The 19348-nt window shown below is 39.5% G+C and overlaps 1 protein-coding gene across 3 annotated transcripts in view; it reads left to right on the forward strand.

The window, feature by feature from the left end:
* Nucleotides 1-4167: 4167 nt before the first annotated feature.
* fat3a (FAT atypical cadherin 3a) overlaps nt 4168-19348 on the forward strand; it is a 203879-nt gene continuing 188698 nt past the window's right edge. For 2 of the 3 annotated variants that reach the window (XM_055148013.1, XM_055148014.1), the window contains exon 1: nt 4180-7465. In XM_055148013.1, the coding sequence (XP_055003988.1) occupies nt 4180-7465 (3286 nt within the window). Of the gene's footprint in view, nt 7466-19348 lie in introns of all 3 variants that reach the window. The other variant, XM_055148012.1, reaches the window with a different exon arrangement.

Here is a 19348-nt window from a genome sequence, read left to right on the forward strand (position 1 = left end):
CGGTGTGTAACGTCCAATCAAATGCTACGACGCTCCGATGTGCGGGATTTGGGCCAATCATGATAAAGAGCGTGGGTTTATTGAAGAACATGTACGGATATAGTCGCAAAGTCATCGATCATGGTATACCGAATAAATAATTAGAGGTGCACTATGTAACTGCTCTGCTTGCTCCCACGGTGATATTACTGGTTTGCGTTGAATGTTCTATGGTACAACATTAAACGTACGTCAAAAGTTTTAGAACACCCTAATTTTTCCAGTTATTTATTGCAGTTCAAGTCGTGCAAGTCCAATGAAAAGCTTGAAATGGTACAAAGGTAAGAACTGAACAGACAGAGGTTAAAAAAAAACAAAACATAAAAGATACAAAACAGAAGTTCAAGCTCTGCCAAAACTACCTCATATCAAGAAAAAAGAATATCAAGCTGGTTTGGGATGAACGGAACAGCAACGTGAAAGCCAAGGAAAATCCGTGTATCATTTGTTCATTCGTTTTTCAATATAAACACATACATAAGAAAATTAAAAATGGATAACGATTCATTTTTTTCAGTTTTCAATTTTGTGTTTAAAGAATAATAAAAATGGACAACGGCCATTTCCCGTTTCCGTGACTAAAACAGGACTGAACCGGGACTAAAACAGGACTGAACCGGGACTAAAACAGGACTGAACCGGGACTAAAACAAGACTGAACTAGGACTAAAACAAGACTGAACCGGATCTAAACCAGGACTAAACTGGTCTCAGTCCTGGTACTGGTTCCGGTCTCAGTCCTCATCACCCGACAGTCTACATGGGTGCACCTCTGGGCCTGTTGCAGTTCTCTTGGTTTAGTCCTGTTTTAGTCTTGTTTCAGTCCGTACGCGGCACAAAAGTCCGGCATCTCAATTTAAGTTATAGAAAAGGGAAACAGCCGTTATCCATTTAAACACAAAATTGAAATCCTTTTTTTTTTTTTTTGGGTTTTGGAGACAAATAATGAAGAAAACAGTAGTTTTTTTGCTTTCTTATTTTTGGTTTTATATTGAAAAACGAATGAACGAATGATACAAGTGCCACACATTTATAGAACTTCTGCAACAGACTTTGAAAGAACTTTCTGAACAATATTTGATTTCTATTGCAAAAAAAATGAGCCACGAGTGTGTTCAGCTGTTATATCTGCCAAAGGTGGACACTTTCATCAATCAAAAGTTTAGAATATGTTTTGGTCACAGTAAAAAACTGGAAAAAGTGTGGTGTTCTAAAACTTCTGACTGGTAGTGTATACAGTGGTCTCTCACTATACTGCGGTTCACCTTTCGCGGTCTTGCTGTTTCGCGGATTTAGTCGGGATTTAGGATTTAGTCCTGTTTTTGTCCCAGTCCTGGTAAATGTATAAAGTGTATGGTGAGGGGTTTTACAGCCTTAAAACAGATATAATCATTGTAAAATATAAAGTTGACTACTTCACAGATTTCACCTATTGCAGGTTATTTTTAGAACTTAACCCCCGCGATAAACGAGGGACCACTGTATATATCTTTCATATATTCAACAGTTTTTAGTAGGAATGTAATGATATTCAGATCTCTCAGTACGATATTATCACGATATGCATCTCACGTTACGATATTTGCTGCGATATCTTGGTTGATAGGACACTTTTTTTGCTTTTAAAATACCTTGACAAGATTTTGGTGTGAATCATTACTGTCAGAATCCCAAGAATTCAAGTAAAAAACGTATTTCTTCATGTTGTCTGTGCTGAAATGCATCATGGGACACGTAGTTCCCGGTGTTTATTAGCTGTTCCTACTAAAGAACAATGCATCAGCTCTCCGCAGATACGGCATAACTTGGCCTGGCGGCGTCACCTGTTTGTTTCCATGGAGAAGAATCGCTTTAGACTCCCTCTTCCTCAGTCTGTAATACAGTTTAAGACTAGACTGTACACCCACCTCTCTTCTCTCTGGACATTTAGCACTAACTAGAGGCTATCCTGGTGTTTTATTGGAGTTTTCTGTAAATCCGTTTCTTTCAGGTTTTTTTGTTTTGTTTGTTTGTTTTACTTTTCTGTGAAGCACTTTGGTCAGCTGAAGTTGTTTTAAATGTGCTGTATAAGTCAACTTGAACTGAATTAAACTGTTAATCTATTGTTGTTTACTAGAGAAATGTATAAATTGCTAAACATGTTTTTTTAGTAGTAGTAGTAGTAGTAAGTAGTAATAGTAGTAGTAGCAGTAGTAGTCGCAGTAGTAGTAGTAGTCGCAGTAGTAGTAGTAGTAGTAGTAGTAGTAGTAGTAGTAGTAGTCGCAGTAGTAGTAGTAGTCGCAGTAGTAGTAGTAGTAGTAGTAGTCGCAGTAGTAGTAGTAGTAGTAGTAGTAGTAGTCGCAGTAGTAGTAGTAGTAGTAGTAGTCGCAGTAGTAGTAGCCGCAGTAGTAGTAGTAGTCGCAGTAGTAGTAGCCGCAGTAGTAATAATGTTACAATCATTTCTCTAAAACCTACCTGAAATTGTGTTTTGTTTCATTCTCACGTTTGAGTCATGTTGATTTATTAGTCTGTTTACATTTCCGAAGCTGAGGAAGATGTAGAACATTTCAGCCAATGCATGTTTCAGAATCCTCCATCTGAATAGTTACAGAGTGCAGCTTTAATTTCTCTGGTGTAGGTGGTGTATTTGAAATGATGTTATGAGCACATACAGTAGACATCATGTAATGGGTAACTTTGTACTTCTGGTAAAGACATTAAACATTGTTGAACTTGTAATAACAAAGGCTGAATGTAAAGCAGATGCAGATATATTTCTGACAACCAAATTAGCATCGACCACCGAACATTAAGCTCCATGTGTTTTATGTCAGTGCCTGAGCACAGAACATGGTTCATGCCAAAGTCACTGAATTCTTGTGTTATAATGGACAGCTATGTTGAAATCAGGCAAACCACCGCTCTGACTTCCACTCGATTATTATTTTAAAAGCAATTTGTTCAACCATATCCACAGAGCGGTCATTTTGTATGTTTTTTATTATGCAAAAAAGAGAGACATATTCAAAGTCAACTTTTGTGAGTTTTTAGCCTCTACGGGGTTATTATTTCTTTGCCAAGAATGTTTCACAGTAAGATTTTATACTTATCTAGCTCCATGGAGACAAGCAGGTGGCACATGTTACAGGTCACATCTGTGGAGAGGCTAGTATGCACAGCGAGGATTGCTTTTTGAAATGTATTATTTAGCAAACTGTAATTGAAAAAAGCAAATTAGAAAAGTTTAATACTAGGGATGTAACAAAAACTGAAATTTTGTGAATAAAGTCTCACAAAAATATCGTGGACCATCACAATATATCAAATCACAAGTTTATTTGCTTAAATTCATTGTTGTGGTACAGCAATAGCTAAAAAAAACAGAGAGAACTACATAGACCATGATCCTTTGCGCTGTTTTGTCCAATCTACATGCTGAAATTAACTTTTAAATCTTCATTATTTGAATTATGATGAGAGAAAAGTAGCATATTCACAATTTTGTTAGCCTACATAAAATATCACAATAAATATCATACAGTGAGATGCATATCGTGAAAATATCGTATCGTGAGAACTGGATATCGTTACATCCTTATTTAATACCATAAAGCAGAACATTCCAGGTAAAGAAATAACATCTGTGTAGACAACCAGATGGCGAGTTACACAATGCACTTTAAGTTTCTTAAACACAACAGATTTCAGGCAATCCAAAAAAGAAGAAAAAGTAAAAAAAATCGCACGAGGAAAAATATAGTTAAAAGGCCTTTATTTGAATGGCCTTAAGTGGTTAATTAAGCCCTGATGAAGACAACTTAAGGTCAAAACATGTTGGCTTTGGCCATTCAAATAAAGGCCTTTTAACTATATTTTTCCTTGTGCAATTTTTGACTTTTTCTACTTTTTTGGAGTGCCTGGAATCTGTTGTGTTTAAGTTTTGATCCTTTTTCCAAGAGCACCCTCTACCTGTTCCTACTGACTGGAACACCTGCAGCAAACAGCCACATTTTTGTTCTTTCTGCACTTTAAGTTTCCTTTTGGGCACCGCGAGCTGAAGCTGAGTGTAAGAATATAGATGATGGTAAATTCTCATGAACTAACCTTTTTTTTGGTTTGTTTTTCGTTGCAGGATGGAGTGACGATGTGATGGAGGGTACTATGGGCCGGTGGGCAGGTTCTCGCTCCGCTCTCTTGCTCCAGGCCCTGTTACTTCTGCTGCTGCTCTTTTTCCAATCCTGCCTCTGCCAAACCACGCCTCAGGATGGACCCCGATTCGCCTTCACGCAGACAGTCTACCACGCAACCGTCTACGAAAACTCCGCCGCGCGCACCTACGCCAACAGTAAAGTTAAAATGGGCATTCACCTGGCGCAGCGCTCCTGGGAAATCCGCTACAGGATTACTTCTGGAGACGATGAAGGGTTTTTCAAAGCGGAGGAGTATGTTTTGGGGGACTTCTGCTTTTTACGGATAAGGACTAAAGGCGGGAACGCAGCCATTTTGAACAGGGAGATACAGGATAACTACGTGTTGACAGTGAAAGCTTCGGTAAAAGGCGAGGCTTTGCTGGAGACTTGGACAAAAGTTAGCATACAGGTTTTGGATATGAACGATTTGCGGCCACTGTTTTCGCCGACTACTTACTCAGTCACTATTTCGGAAAGCACTCCTCTCAGGACTAGCATAGCACAAGTTACAGCCACAGACGCGGATATTGGCTCCAATGGCGAATTTTATTATTTTTTCAAAGATAAAATGGAGCTGTTTGCAGTTCACCCGACTAGCGGTGTAGTTTCGCTCAGCGGAAAACTCAACGTTGACGAACAAAGCAGATATGACTTAGAGATTTTAGCAGTAGATCGCGGTATGAAGCTCTACGGAAACAACGGCGTTAGCAGCACGGCGAAGCTTTTCGTTCACGTAGAAAGAGTCAACGAGCACGCGCCGACTTTGAACGTGGTCACTCACATGCCGTCGCTGCTGGAGAAGAACCCCGTTTACGCGATTGTCACCGTGGAAGACTTGGATGAAGGTCTGAACGGAGAAATCGACACCGTTTCTATTGTCGGCGGGGACCCATCCGAGCATTTCTTCGTCGAACAAACGGACGATCATGAATTTACGATAAAAGGATCAGAGCCTGTAAACTGGGACACTTACCCTTTTGGTTGTAATCTAACGTTGCAAGCTAGAGACCGGGGAACGCCAGCGAAATTCTCAGACGTCAAACTTGTACAAATTACAATTCGGAAAAAACAACCTGTTGACGTCAAATTTGAAAAAGAGGTTTACGAAGCAAGCCTGAATGAAATCTCGCCACCAGGCACTATCGTCATAGCTGTAAAAATAAATCCAGAACCAGATGACGCTGAATACATACTCTCCCCATCTGCCGATTCAGCGTTTTTCAGAATCAACACGATGACAGGGGTAATCTCCACCACTCGCTCTTTCACTCAAGTCTCCCAAGATGTTTTCAACCTGGAAGTGCTGGAAGTAGACAGCGAGCTAAAGGTCAAAATCCGTGTCAGCATAGATGACGCTAATGACAACACGCCGACATTCACGCAGCCTTCGTATGAGGTTTTTGTCAATGAAAGCGTCCCCATCGGTACCAACGTGCTGGCTGTATCGGCCGTAGATGACGACAAAGGCGAGAACGGCTACATAACGTACAGTATTTCAAGTTTGCAGCCTGTCCCGTTCAAAATAAATCAGTTTTCAGGCATAATTAGCACAATTAAAGAGCTAGACTTTGAATCTTCATCTGAGAGTTTTGTTTTTGTGGTCAGAGCGTCCGATTGGGGTTCTCCTTATCGCAGAGAAAGCGAAGTCAACGTAACGATTCACGTTGAGAATGTAAATGATAATCAACCGTTGTTTGAAAAAGTTGCGTGCCAGGGAGTGATTTCAAGGGACTTCCCTGTTGACGAAATAATTACTACGATGTCCGCTATTGATGTAGACGAGTTAGAGCTGGTCAAATACAAAATCCTTTCCGGCAATGAGTTGGGATACTTTGACCTTAATCCAGATTCGGGAGTTCTGACATTACGGCGTTCAGTTACTACGGCTACTCCTAAAAATGGAGTGTTTACTCTCAAAATTACAGCTACAGACGGCGAGAACTATTCCGATCCGATTTTCGTTAATATTACAATTGTACAAGGCAAATCACCCCCGAAAAGCTTCAACTGCAAAGAAACAAGGGTCGCACAAAAACTAGCAGAGAAGCTACTCAAGAAATCCAAAGCTGGCTCCAAACCCAAAATAGAAGAAGGCTTTATCGACCTGTTTTCTGTCAACCGCCAAACGCCGCAGTTCGATAAGGCGTTCCCGACGGATATCAAAATTCGCGAAGATCTCAAAATCGGTTCTAGCGTTTTCCAAGTGAATGCGTACGATGGAGATTCTGGATTCAACGGGCAAATCGTTTACACCATTTCCGATGGGAATACAGATAACTGCTTCACGATTGACATGCACTCTGGACTCATTAGCATTTTTCTTCCGATGGATCGTGAAAAGAAAGACCGCTACCTGCTAAATTTAACAATATATGATCTCGGCCAACCGCAGAAAAGCTCTTGGAGACTTCTCACTATTTTTATTGAGGACGCCAATGACAATGCACCACAGTTTTTGCAAGAATCTGGATACAAAATTGTCATTCCTGAAAACACTGCCATAGGTACCGACGTTATCCAAGTTGAAGCTACAGACAAAGATCTCGGTTCAAACGGGGAGATCGTCTACTCTATTCTTACCAGTACCACTCAGTTTGCCATAAATTCCTCAAATGGGATCGTTTACGTTGCTGGACAGCTTGACCGTGAATTCATTCCAAGTTTTAATCTCAAAATCGAAGCAAGAGACAAAGCGGAGAAAGGCAGTCAAAAATTTTCAGTCACAACTTTGAAAATTACCCTGGAAGATGTCAACGATTGTCCACCGTTGTTCATTCCTAGTGTTTACAAGGCTAGAGCATTGGAGGATCTTCCCGTTGGGACTGTCGTAGCCTGGTTGGAAACTCAAGACCCAGATTTAGGATTGGGCGGGCAGGTTCGGTACTCTTTGGCCAACGATTACAATGGATGGTTTGAAGTGGACAAAGCGAGCGGAGCCATACGACTGACCAAGGAGCTGGACTACGAAACGCAACAGTTCTACAACCTCACCGTACGGGCCAAAGATAAAGGACGCCCCGTTTCTCTTTTGTCTGTAACTTTTGTGGAGATTGAAGTCGTTGACGTCAATGAAAACCTCTACGCACCGTATTTTAACCAATTTGCTTTAACTGGATTAATCAAAGAAAATTCTCGTATCGGAACTACGCTTCTTCAGGTCACGGCCAATGATGAGGACGACGGTCGTGACGGGGAGATACAGTACTCCATTCGGGACGGGAGTGGACTGGGAAGGTTCGCCATTGATGAAGAGTCAGGTTAGTCACTCTTTAAATTTATATTTGCTGTAATAAATGTTGTTTTGAGTTTCATACAATCTTGAATACCCAACCTCATCATCGGGGTCCGCCGCCTATTCTGACATCCCTTCATTACGACATGCCTCTGTTTAGACGTGCCATTTTTTCGACACTTTTTATTAGTATCTCTTTTTCGACACTATTCTGTTTTAGATTAGATATTTTCCCGAAGGCTGGTCTATGCACTGTTTAAAAATGCATGACTGTTTCTCACGGCTATGTTAGGACATTTTCCCACTGTCTGATGTCCTATGTGGCCAAAGTATTCTCTGATCAATGATATATGGGAGCGCAAAGTATAATAGGCTATTATATTAATATGATTCATGTCGGAAAAGTGCAATGTTTGAAAAATAGTAAAGTTCCGCTACTCTAGCAATGGAAAAAAAAAAAAAAAGTTGAAGTGCTGCAGCTGTTACTCCGACAATTAGATGTCAATGTTTAAATAGCGGCATGTCGGATGGATGGGAGACTGTTGGGAATACCATGTACTTTGATGGGGCACCACTAGCTTTATTGTATACTAGTGCTGTGTCCTTTGGCAAGATGATGCTGTATATATAAATGTTCCGGATAGAAAGTGAACATGGGGGGCTCCTTCAGGCTCCATCGTCTGTTTCCAATTGACTTTAAACTTAAAAATTGTCACCCTTCTCTCTGTAACTGCTGCTGTGAGCGATCTACATGATGCTGGTGTTTTTATTTTTGCTATTTTGTCCATAAATACTGTAAATCCCTATTCCTCATATGGAATTTTACCCCTATAACTGCTAGTACAGGGATCTCTAACCTTTCGCAGCCGGTGAGTTACCTTTACAAAATGAAAATGCTGGAGAGCTACTAATTTTAGGCTACTAATTTTCAGTTGCAAGAAACTGAGTTGATATAAGAGGGCAAGCCTTAGATGTACAGTAAGATGCCTATAAAACATTAAGCTCTTATCCATTTATTGGTGCACAAAGTTCAAAATAACACATTTACAGTGGTAATTAATCAAATTTGACTTATTTATAATTCAGAAATCCATTGGCAAGCTACTAGTAATGGGGGGAGAGCTACTGGTAGCTCCCAAACTACATGCTGGAGACCCCTGTGCTAGTATCTTGAACTTCATTTGACTGGCAGGGTTCCCACACATCCTGGAAAAGTCATAGAAATTGAAAATGTCATTTTCCAGGCCTGGTAAAGTCAAAGCATTTTATAAATTCAATGAAAGCTTTGGAAAAGTCATGGAATTTTAGTATTTCTTTCACACAACTACAGCGTTCTGTTAAGTTCTCATGAGGCTATTATGATTATTTCCGAACGTCGGCGCCTTTTGTTTCAAAGAGACGACAATAACAACTGACAGGATTTTGAATGTTAAAAAACTATAATCCAAAACCATAAGATGAGTGGAAAGAGTTAACATTTCATATTTAGCCAAAGCTGTTCATTTTGTCTTCTTATATACATTAACTTCTTGGGTTCTTTTTAAAGAACTGTTGTCTGTCCATTTAAAGACATGTTGTCTAGCAGCCGAAACATGTCAACAAGGTAAATACACTTTACTGCATTGTGTTTAAAAAGAACCCAATGTAATATTTAGCCCTAAAAGTCTTATCAATTCTACACATGTAGGTGCCGTAAAGCTTTGTTTCCCAAAGACTGGGTCGTGACCCTCAGGTGCGTTGCAAGAGATTATTTGGGGATCACCTTGTCACGATCTGCATGTAGATCTGCAATATTCAGTTCTACAGATTTTTTGTTCGAATATTGCTGGTTCAGCTGAATGGCTACATTTAGTGTCCAAATAGGCGACTTCTGGATCCTTTTATTGCTACTTCAATGTTTTTCAGAGACACGATCACTCAGTCAACATTAAAATATCCTCATTCATGTTCAATAATGGTCACCACAAATCCACCTTTATTTTGTGATTTACGAATGGGTCACGAAGGTTTATGACTTTTAAAATATCCCAGTCCCCAGAAACACTGTCTTAGAGTCATGGAAAATTCCCTTTAGGTCATAAAAAAGTCATGGAAAACTTTTGAAATTTTGTCAGTGAAAGAGTGGGAAACCTGGACTGGAGCCTGAAGCTATGGGTGAAGTCACACTCCCTTAGTCCACTTCTTTATACATTCTATAGGGTAGAAACTTCACCCAAGACACCACCCACCTTGCCTAGTATAAATGTGGTGTGCGAGTCATTATTATTTGTAGTATTTTTCACTTCTCTCGTCGAAGCAAAAAAATCTGCACATTTGAATAGTGATTTATGTGCTACCTTTTTTCAATTAGGTAAACATCCTTGCGAGACCTTTTTAGTGGCTTTTGCTCTGTTTTCGATTATTTCTAACTGTTGACATTGGTGCGTTTTGTTAGATGCTGTGCAATTTTTAAAGACTCTTCGCCGTAAGAAACTCAGGACCTAACCTGTAGCTAATTTCGCAGCCACCTATACATTTTCTGCTTCCCATCCATCACCCGCACTATCTCTTCACCTGTCGCCGTTATTAATCCCCTCTGTCTCTTTGCTCGCCCGTCTTTTCCGACCCAACCCTATTTTGGTGAATTTAGCGCGGTCTCTCGGTTCAAAGATGGCCGCTCTGGTGCTCTGTTGGTGCCAGTATTGGACGCTGTAATTCTCTTTAACTTGTAATTGTGTTTGTAGTGTTTCTCGGGGCTCGGGGCTGATTTATGGAGCGTGCCAAGGCTCTGCTAACAAGGGTCATAAATCGTGGTGCGCCCGCTGCTGTTAATCACTATGGGACCGGGACTGGGCTCTGAGCTCAGAGCGGAGCAGCAGGAGCAGGGATGGGCACATATTTGATGGTCTGAGGAGTTTTCGTGTTTTAGTTTAGAGTCCGACATGTGGAGAGGTAAAAGTATTTTTCTTACACTGGGGTTTTATTTGGGTTTCTAAGGTTCCTTTTTATTATTTCAGTATGAATCATAGACTGTGTCCAAAATCCGTAAAGCCAATCATGGGCTCTCACGTTTAAAGCTTTTCTGGTGGAGGGTCCGTCAAATGCTTTTTCCTCGTGGAGATGTTGTTGCTTTGTTCGGATTGTTAAATTAAACAGTTTTATCTCCACGGAGACCAACCCAGACTAAGTTACAGGTCAGATCTGTGGAGAGGCGACCACACAATCAGTCAGAATGTCTGTTTTTCTAGCCATTTTTGAGCGGTAAAACCAGAAACTGTGGAACATTTATTACTCCACTACAAATTCTGGACAGGACTAAAAAGTAGAAGTATTTTTATTATAGTTTTAGTTCTGCTGAAAAGCCTGAGGGGTCTATTTTTAACATAATCACAGTTTGAGCAAATAGAAATATACAAATTAAAAAAATAAAAAAAAAAAAACAGTTTAGTTATTTCTGTTGAAAATTCAAAATTCTGCAGAAATTATCATCAAATCACTACACTGAAGCTTTATTAGATCTCAAAATATGTGTGAAATACTTTCTACTCTTTAAGTACATTTTAAATGAGTACTTAAATAATTTTACTTAAGTAATTCATGTAGTACTTTTATTTGATTAGATTTATTTTTTTTTTTTGCTCCTGTATCTGTACTTTACTTAAGTAGATTTTAAAGTGGATTCGTTTTACTTTTACTTCACTGTATTTGAGAGCCTGTATTTGTACTTTCTACTCCACTACATTTTGGACAGGACTGAAAAGTAAAAGTATTTTTATTATAGTTTAGTTCTGCTGAAAAGCCTGAGGGTCTATTTTTTAACATGGTCGTAGTTTGAGCAAATAGAAATATACACAAAAAAAAAAAAAAGTTTAGTTATTTCTGTTGAAAATTCAAAATTCAGCAGAAATTATCATCAAATCACTACACTGAAGCTTTATTAGATCTCAAAATATGTGTGAAATACTTTTACTTTCTACTCTTTAAGTACATTTTAAAAAGGGTACTTAAATACTTTTACTTGAGTAGATTCATGCTTTCATTCATACTTTTTTCTTGAGTTTGTTTGTTTTTTTTTGCTCCTGTATCTGTACTTTTACTAAAGTAACAAAACTGAGTACTTCACCACTCCACCACTTTTTGGAACAATGTCCGTGAAGATCAACTTATGCCAGTCCAAATAAGAGTCAGGTTTGTGGAGATGCAAGCCCATTCATAGTCAGAAGTTTTTCTACATTTTGCAGTGCTATAAAACAATTCATAATGATAAATAAAAAATACTTTTTATTGTCTATTTTTGGCACAAACCGTCACATACTGCGGCTTTAAGTGGCAATACTGTTTTTTTTTTTATAAGAATATTATAACATGTCACAATCTACCCCACTTTATCCCAATTATTAAAAGAAAAGTGAGGAAAACTTCAAGTCCTATGTACAGTAAATGCACTTTCTTATTTTATAATTCTAAAAAACAAAAGTCTGCCAATTAAATACTTGTAGAAAATACGGGTTGCTTAAGATTCTCAACATCAGATCAGTGGCTGCATGTTCTCAGTTAAGTGTTGATTGCGCTGTGGTATATTCTACACTCTGAATTGCATCACATTATTTCATTAAGCCACATCGAGCTCTTCAGAACACGTGTGCAAATATAGAAAACACTCTTAGCTGTAATAATGCCTCGTATGTAATCCTGCTTAATGCACGTTCGTTCCTGTGATTCGGAACCCAAGCGTATGATGTTCCCATGTATCAAAAAATGTAAGCGTGGGAGTTTTTTTTTTTTTTTTTTCCTTTTTTCTGGAGCTAATGAGGAGGTGGGCGTTTAGTTAAAGCTGAGAGGATGTGTAGAGCCGTTGCTGTAGTGCGCTTTACCTGCTCTGGGCGTAACATTAGACCTGACACAGATCACAGATGTGCACTTCTACATGATACTTTAAGTGCGGAGTGGGTAGAACTGAGCTACTCCGTTAGTCTGACGGTGACCTGTTTCCTCTTCATATTCTATTATGGTGGATATTGGGTTTAAATGGAGGAGGCGGCACTGTCAGTTCAAACTTAATCAGAACATGTATTTACTAGAGATGGAATGAGACGCAAGTTCTACGAGACTCAGCCCGTGAGATCGAGACAAGACGAGATTTTGATGTCATTTTTGATAAATAAACTGTGGCCTTCACTTCACAATTTTTGCGTTATTTTATTTGACAGTTTTCTTCTCATTTGGAGCACTTCTTTTGGGTATCACAGCTTCTCAAGAGGAGATACTAAGCAAAGTTAACTCCTTTTTCATCCAAGGTGAATGTAAAAATGTGAGGGAAACATCTCACGAGATCCTTTTCCACATGTGGAAAATCTTGTGGCAATGTTTGTAACTTTTCTTGTGGATGGTCTGCCACCTGGATTCCTACACTCCTACACTGGAAATGATGATTTCAGGCTCAAGAATGTGATGAGGCCATACTCCTAAGAAGGGGGGAGAGATTTCCCTATTAATAAAATTGTACTTTGATATAAAAAAATATCTAAAAGCACAAATGTTGGACTTCTATTCAGTCATTTCTATTAGTGACTAGAACAGAGGACTTACTGTATTACACAAAAAAATCCCATCCCAAAGATTTATAGGGATTGTACAAGATCTCACGAGACAAAACTAGTACAAGATCAAGACAAGAACTATAATAAAACGTGGAAGGTGAACCCAAGATGTTGTTGTATTCTTTTCAGTGGGGCAGATTGGCTCATGTGTGTCCAAAAATAATTTTCACGGCGTGGAGCGTTTGGACCGGTCAATCCAATCCACTTTATTTCTGTAGCACATTTTATAAACATGACAGTTTCCAAAGAGCTGCACAGACAAATTAATACAATAAAAGACAGTAAATCAAATCAAAACAATAAATAAAAAGTGCTAAGATGCATAAAACTAAAAATGGTAAAAGGAGAAATTCAATTTGTCAACTGGACATAAGTTTATTTTGTCGAATACGTTTCACAGCTCATCCAAGCTGCTGCTTCAGTTCTGGTCAAAATGCTGGTGGACACTTCCTTTTGACCAGAACTGAAGAAACTTGGAGGAGCCGCGAAACATTTGACCAAATAAATTTTTGTCCAGTTGACAAATTGAGTTTCTCCTTTTGTCATGGTTTCATGGACCTGGATGACTGAGGGATTTTACACACAAAGCTAAAAATGAGTCTTACAAAGGTAACTTTTAGGCGCTTTGAGGATTTAAGTTTATGTTATGAAAATAGAAAAAGAATCCCTACAAAATCCGACCTTTGTGAAAGTTTTGAATAGGGATGGGCATGATTAGTCGATTAATCGATAATTGATTATTAAGAATTTCATCGATTATGTTAATTTTAATCGACAAACTGAATGTAGGTTGCTGTGTGTAGTGTGACCAAACAGGCTCTGTACATGTGTCTCTGCATCAGAAGGAGCGAGACACAAACAGTGGGTCAGTCTGCAACGTACCAGAAGCACAAATGTGTATTTAACGATGACTTGTACAAAAAAATTCCAGTCGGGACAAGTGTGAGTCCATGTGCACAGTGTACAAAGCAGCACATATGTTTCAGTGTCCAGTGGGAAAAATATTTGCCAGGTGAGAGTCGCTCAATGTCGATGACGAGTCCCCACCCCCCTCCCCTCCGTCCTGGTTTTGACAAACGCAAAAATATTCACACTAACCTGTATTCACCTGAGTCATGTCTTTTAATCCGACAGAAATTGACCGCATCAGCGCACAAGAACTGTTTTTTTATCTTCGCTTAATTTATGCAAATTAGCGATGCAGTTTTAAGTTTTGTTTCTGTGAGAGTTGCGCAAAACTGAATTAAACACATTATAATGTCAAACGGGCTGATGTGGCTCTAGAGTGGTTACGGTTTATATGTCGTAAAGTTGAATTTATTTATGCAGATTAGTAGTGCAGATAGTATGATTAATCGATAATCGATCATTAATTCTTCCGACGATTGATTAAGAAGATTTCATCGAATGCCCATCCCTAGTTTTGAATGCCCTGTCAGCTGAACACGGGCAGTTTGAATTCCAAATAAATCCATTGCATTGGGAGAATTCTTTCTGGGCTCAAGCTCCCGAGATCTGCAGTACCTGGAGCAGCCACTAGTCTGTCTGGAGTGGAGAAATGCCTTATCCAGTTTTTATTATAGATGCAGGGATGAGGAGAGTGCCCTCAGCCTATTTGCTCAGTGTTCAAGTTAACAAAGGATCAGTGAAATATAAAGAATGTTGACAAAACACTGGTCAGACTGGTTTGAACTAGCAGCTGGTAGAGGAACATTTGACTCAACAGAAGCCACATTTTCTTTTCCGCTTTTATGAAAAACACAAGCAGATTCCCCGGTCGTACGCCACCTACTGTTTGGCTCATTTGTCTGTGCGGCTTTCCCACTCTCCCACCCCGAGGACCCTCTCCGCAGCGCCCCGACACAAAGCTGGTTTTGTGGGGTACACAATGGCCCTCCTCCCCGGCCCCCTTCAGATCCATCAGCACAAAGTTCAGTGGTTCCCAGGCACCGTGACAGCCTGATTAAGAGCCGACTCCACTGGCCCTCCTGTCACAGAGAGAGAGAGGTGTGGCAGCCCGAGCGGAGCAGGTTCAAAAAGCTTGACTCTGGTGTTAGAGGAAATGGCGGTGAACTTGGCTTTGAGATTGAAAAAGTGGCAAAGGCTGAACATTGGGTCAAATAAAAGAGCTGATGACGGGAACAAAGACAGATAGAGCTATAAACATTGTTATAGTACAAAGTTACATGTACTTGAGTGACCTTTTGAAGAAATAGTACTTCTCAGAGCAGTTTTTGGACTTCACTCTTTCACTTGTTCTTGAGTACTATTTTCTTTGAAGTAACTGTACTCTACTTTGACCTTTCTTACTTAAGCTGGGCATACACTGTGCGTTTTTTGGCCCTTTCTGAGCCGATATTTCACTCGTGCGATGTTTTTGGGGATTGGGTTTTGTCTTAATCATGTGTCTTGCTTTTTGTAGTAAACATGGGGTAATGAGAACAGATTAATACCTCACGACCGGCAATCGTAGGTCGCAAGAATATCAAACCTGTTTGAAATCCAGTCGCTTCACACTGTTTTGCACTGTTAAAGTAGTTCCATGAGCTGTGAATTTTTAAACTCTGTGATCTGGTCGTACAATTTGAGCTGGGGCAGAGTGAAATGATCGAAAATATCGCACATGTCTGGCAACTTTATTGACCCACAAATGAAATTATTTGGACACAGCAGTTCGCACATCACAATATAAGTGTTACGAACCAATGCTAAGGACAAAGGAAAGTAACACAAACAAGATGTGATGCAAAGCAAGTGGCTTATAAAGTAAATGTAAGTAAGTATAATATCCAAAAAAGCTGCTTTACATACGATAAATCAGAATTTCCAAATACAACTAAACAATACCTCTACTGGGTTAAATAACTCAAGGGCCAAGCCAAACTGGCAAATACAAACAAACGATAGGTCAATAGCGACCCCTGGATTCTCACACAAGTCACAGTAGTAAAGAGATGTGACAAACACACTTCTGTCAACGACTGTGGCAAACTGAAACTGACATCCAGCCGCTCGGAGGGACAGGTACACAGCACTTTTATTGGACGAGGTGATGGATGTGTAGGATGGGGATTGGAGGAGCGGGACATCAATCCTCCAACCAGGCACGACGAACACTGGAGCCAGCCCAACAGCGACGGGACCACACCCCACCAATCAGGTGCCAGGTGCCACACAGCACAGGCAAATACAGAAGGCGCCGCCTTGCGTGGCAAGGCGGAGCCAGGCCGTGAGCTGTAACAATAAGTGATGTGCGAATATATATACAATATAATAAGTGACTAAAGCTCTATGTTGACAATATAAAATGATTAAAAGATGTGTGTTTCTTGCATCGCTCCTTCAGATATAATTTTACTTTTTTAATTTTTATGATCTATCCTTTGAAAATACCAGATATTCAGCATTAGTCATAGTTTTTTTGCACTTCATACTTGAGTCCAGTTTTTGGCTATACTCCACTGCTACCCACTTTGGAGTGCAGACCTTTTTCACAACGGCCAGAATTACTGCGATGTAGGTAAACGTCACTTACGTTAATGCTTTTCTATGGCAAAATATGTGTGGAAATGTCTTACATATTTTCCAGCAGCTTCAAAAATCTGCCCCATCACCAAATCTTCATCCATTTCAGCCGCTGTGAAAAAGGTCTATTAAAGGGTACACCGGAAGAACACTTCACTTTAGATATTTTGAAGTCAGAGAGTGGAAAATGAAGGATGCTGGAGTTAAAGAATAATCCATGGAAGATTATAGGATGGGAGAAGGGAAGCTATAGAAAGACTGAGATAGGTGATTACTGGATGTTTTTGTGGTATAGGCGAGTTTCAGCTGATGTCATTGTTATTAAAAGCCTGCGTTGCATGCTGGGAAATATTTTTGGTCGGAGGCAAGAAACACGGTAGCGTCAAACACAGTGCGTAACCTCGCGTATTTCTCCCCGATAATGGTAAATTCCTGCTGCATTGTCAGATGCACAAATAGAAGCACGGAAGAAGGAAAATGTCTTTTTCTTATTCCGAGTGAAAAGAACCACTAACGGTGAATTAAACGGCTTTCAAACATCCACAGAGCAAACGTAGAAGATCCTAACAAACCGTGGACTCCAACAAGTTCAACAACACATCGAGACTCTTGGAGGTTTTCATCTTTTCTGCTGTGAATGGCCCAGGAGTTTCCACCAAGTCATTGTGGATATCACCAAAGTGAATATTTGTCCAGGTAGTTGGTGATTCTGACCAGAAATTTGATTTGGTCCACCTTTTGTCGGGGTTGAAAAGGGTGATTTGTCGTCCATCGATGCTTATGACCAATTTCTGGTCAAATGGTCTTGGGTCCTCTGCTGTTAGAGTGGATAAATAACCAGGATCAATACCCTTTACGTGCTTTCTCGCTCCGTCCGTCATGTTGAATTAGTGTTTCTTGCCGCCGACCAAAATAATTCCCAGCATGCAACGCGCGCTTTTGTCAACAATGAAACTCACCTATACTCACCTGCCCTGGAACATGTAAAAACTAAACTCTGGATGTAGTGAAAGAGGACAAGATATTTAAATATTACACTAAACTGACTCTTGTGAGCTTTAAGACACTTTATATGTTGTTACCTCATCACAAACAGACCTGGAGTTGTGTTTTGTTTCATTCACACATGTTTGAGTCCTTCATCTAGTGGCAATTTTCAAGTTAACTGTATTTTTTTCATCTTTAGTTCAATAGAGATCGGCAGTTCCAGGGCTGAAATCATCCAGTTGATTCTAGTGAAGATGTGTGGAGTTTAAAAACACAGTGGAGCACTTCCTGTATTACCGCATGACATCACCAGGTGGTGAGTTTTCTGAGAGAAGAAGAACTCAACCTAATGAAACAAAACACAACTCCAGGTCTGTTTGTGATGAGGAAGCAACATTATAATTTAAATCAGAAAATAGAGTAATATAGGACCTTGAATAATTTCACAGATGATTCACAGTGACTTAAAGAGGTTTCTAAATGATGATTATTTTACGAAAACACCATTGATTAGAATTCAGAAGGAGAAAATTGCTAAATTAGCTGCGAGATGTAATTTACAAGTACCTCATTTAGTAAAGTGCTTTGGTGCAGACTTGGAGATATTTGGGTCAACAGCAAAAAGAACATTGCGTCTGACTCACAGATGCCTCGACTTTACACTTGCGTTGAGTTGAATTGCTTCCTATTCCTACAGCTGTTTATATTTATGGTAACAGGCTCTATTCACGCTTACCGGACGATGTTTGGGAACACTCAGATGATGACTTCCGGTAGTTACTGACATGGGCATGCGATAAAACCGTGGATTCAGCAGCAGCGTCTTCACAACATGCCAAAGCTTTCCACGGGGGACAGGACTTTAATCGCGGCTTCGATGTCACTTACAGGCGGCTGGTTGGAAGTGTTGATGTGCTGAACATAACGGAATGCTACAATGACATGTTTTTGTTTGTTTTGTTTTGTTAAAGTTGGACAAATTATAAAACACAAATTAGTATGCACCTGACACCTGGATGAAGAAAACCGGGCTATTTTCTCAGTTTTGACCCTCGCCACATGTTTCCAAACGTCTTCTGTTTTTGTGACGTACGTGTGAATAGAGCCCATTTGTCCTTCCAAGGTAGAGCTGCTCAATTATGGAAATAATCATTATCACGATTATTTTGGTCAATATTGAAATCATAAATACTCAAATGATATTTTTTTTTAATCACACAATACATTTATTCAGCATTTCTTTATCAAAACAAACACTTTGTTATTGATAATTTATGCAAAACTTTCAAATTGAAACTAAATATAGGCTACAAATCTGTACCTTAGAGCAGTTTTGTGATGTTTAAAACATAAAATGTATAAAATATACTTTGAACATGAAATAAGGCATAAAAATCTATGTAAATTTATATAAAATAAACTTTAACTCCAGGGCTTCCCTATTCTGTTATAAAAAGGCCCATATTACACTGATCTATGTTATAATATTGTTTGCGCATCACAAACAGACCTGCAGTTGTGTTTTGTTTCATTCACACATGTTGAACGCACAAACTCTTGAATATTTAGGCTGTTTTTCTTTCAAATGGAGAACACTGTTCTACCTCTTGATGTCATGTGTCTCCACTGTGTTTTGTGTTTTTAAACTCCATGCACCTTCTTCACTGGAATCATTTGGACGATTTCAGGCCTGGAATTGCCAATCTCTACTGAACAAAAGGTTAAAGGGAGCTGTTAACTTGATGACATCACAAGGTGGAACAGAGCATTTTGATCTTTGGAAATGTAGAGAAAACAATAATAAAAGATTTCTCAAA

The sequence above is a fragment of the Boleophthalmus pectinirostris genome, unplaced genomic scaffold (genome assembly GCF_026225935.1).
Source record: "Boleophthalmus pectinirostris isolate CB_2022bp ecotype Guang Dong unplaced genomic scaffold, ASM2622593v1 HiC_scaffold_9, whole genome shotgun sequence".
NCBI classification, from domain to species: Eukaryota; Metazoa; Chordata; class Actinopteri; order Gobiiformes; family Gobiidae; genus Boleophthalmus; species Boleophthalmus pectinirostris.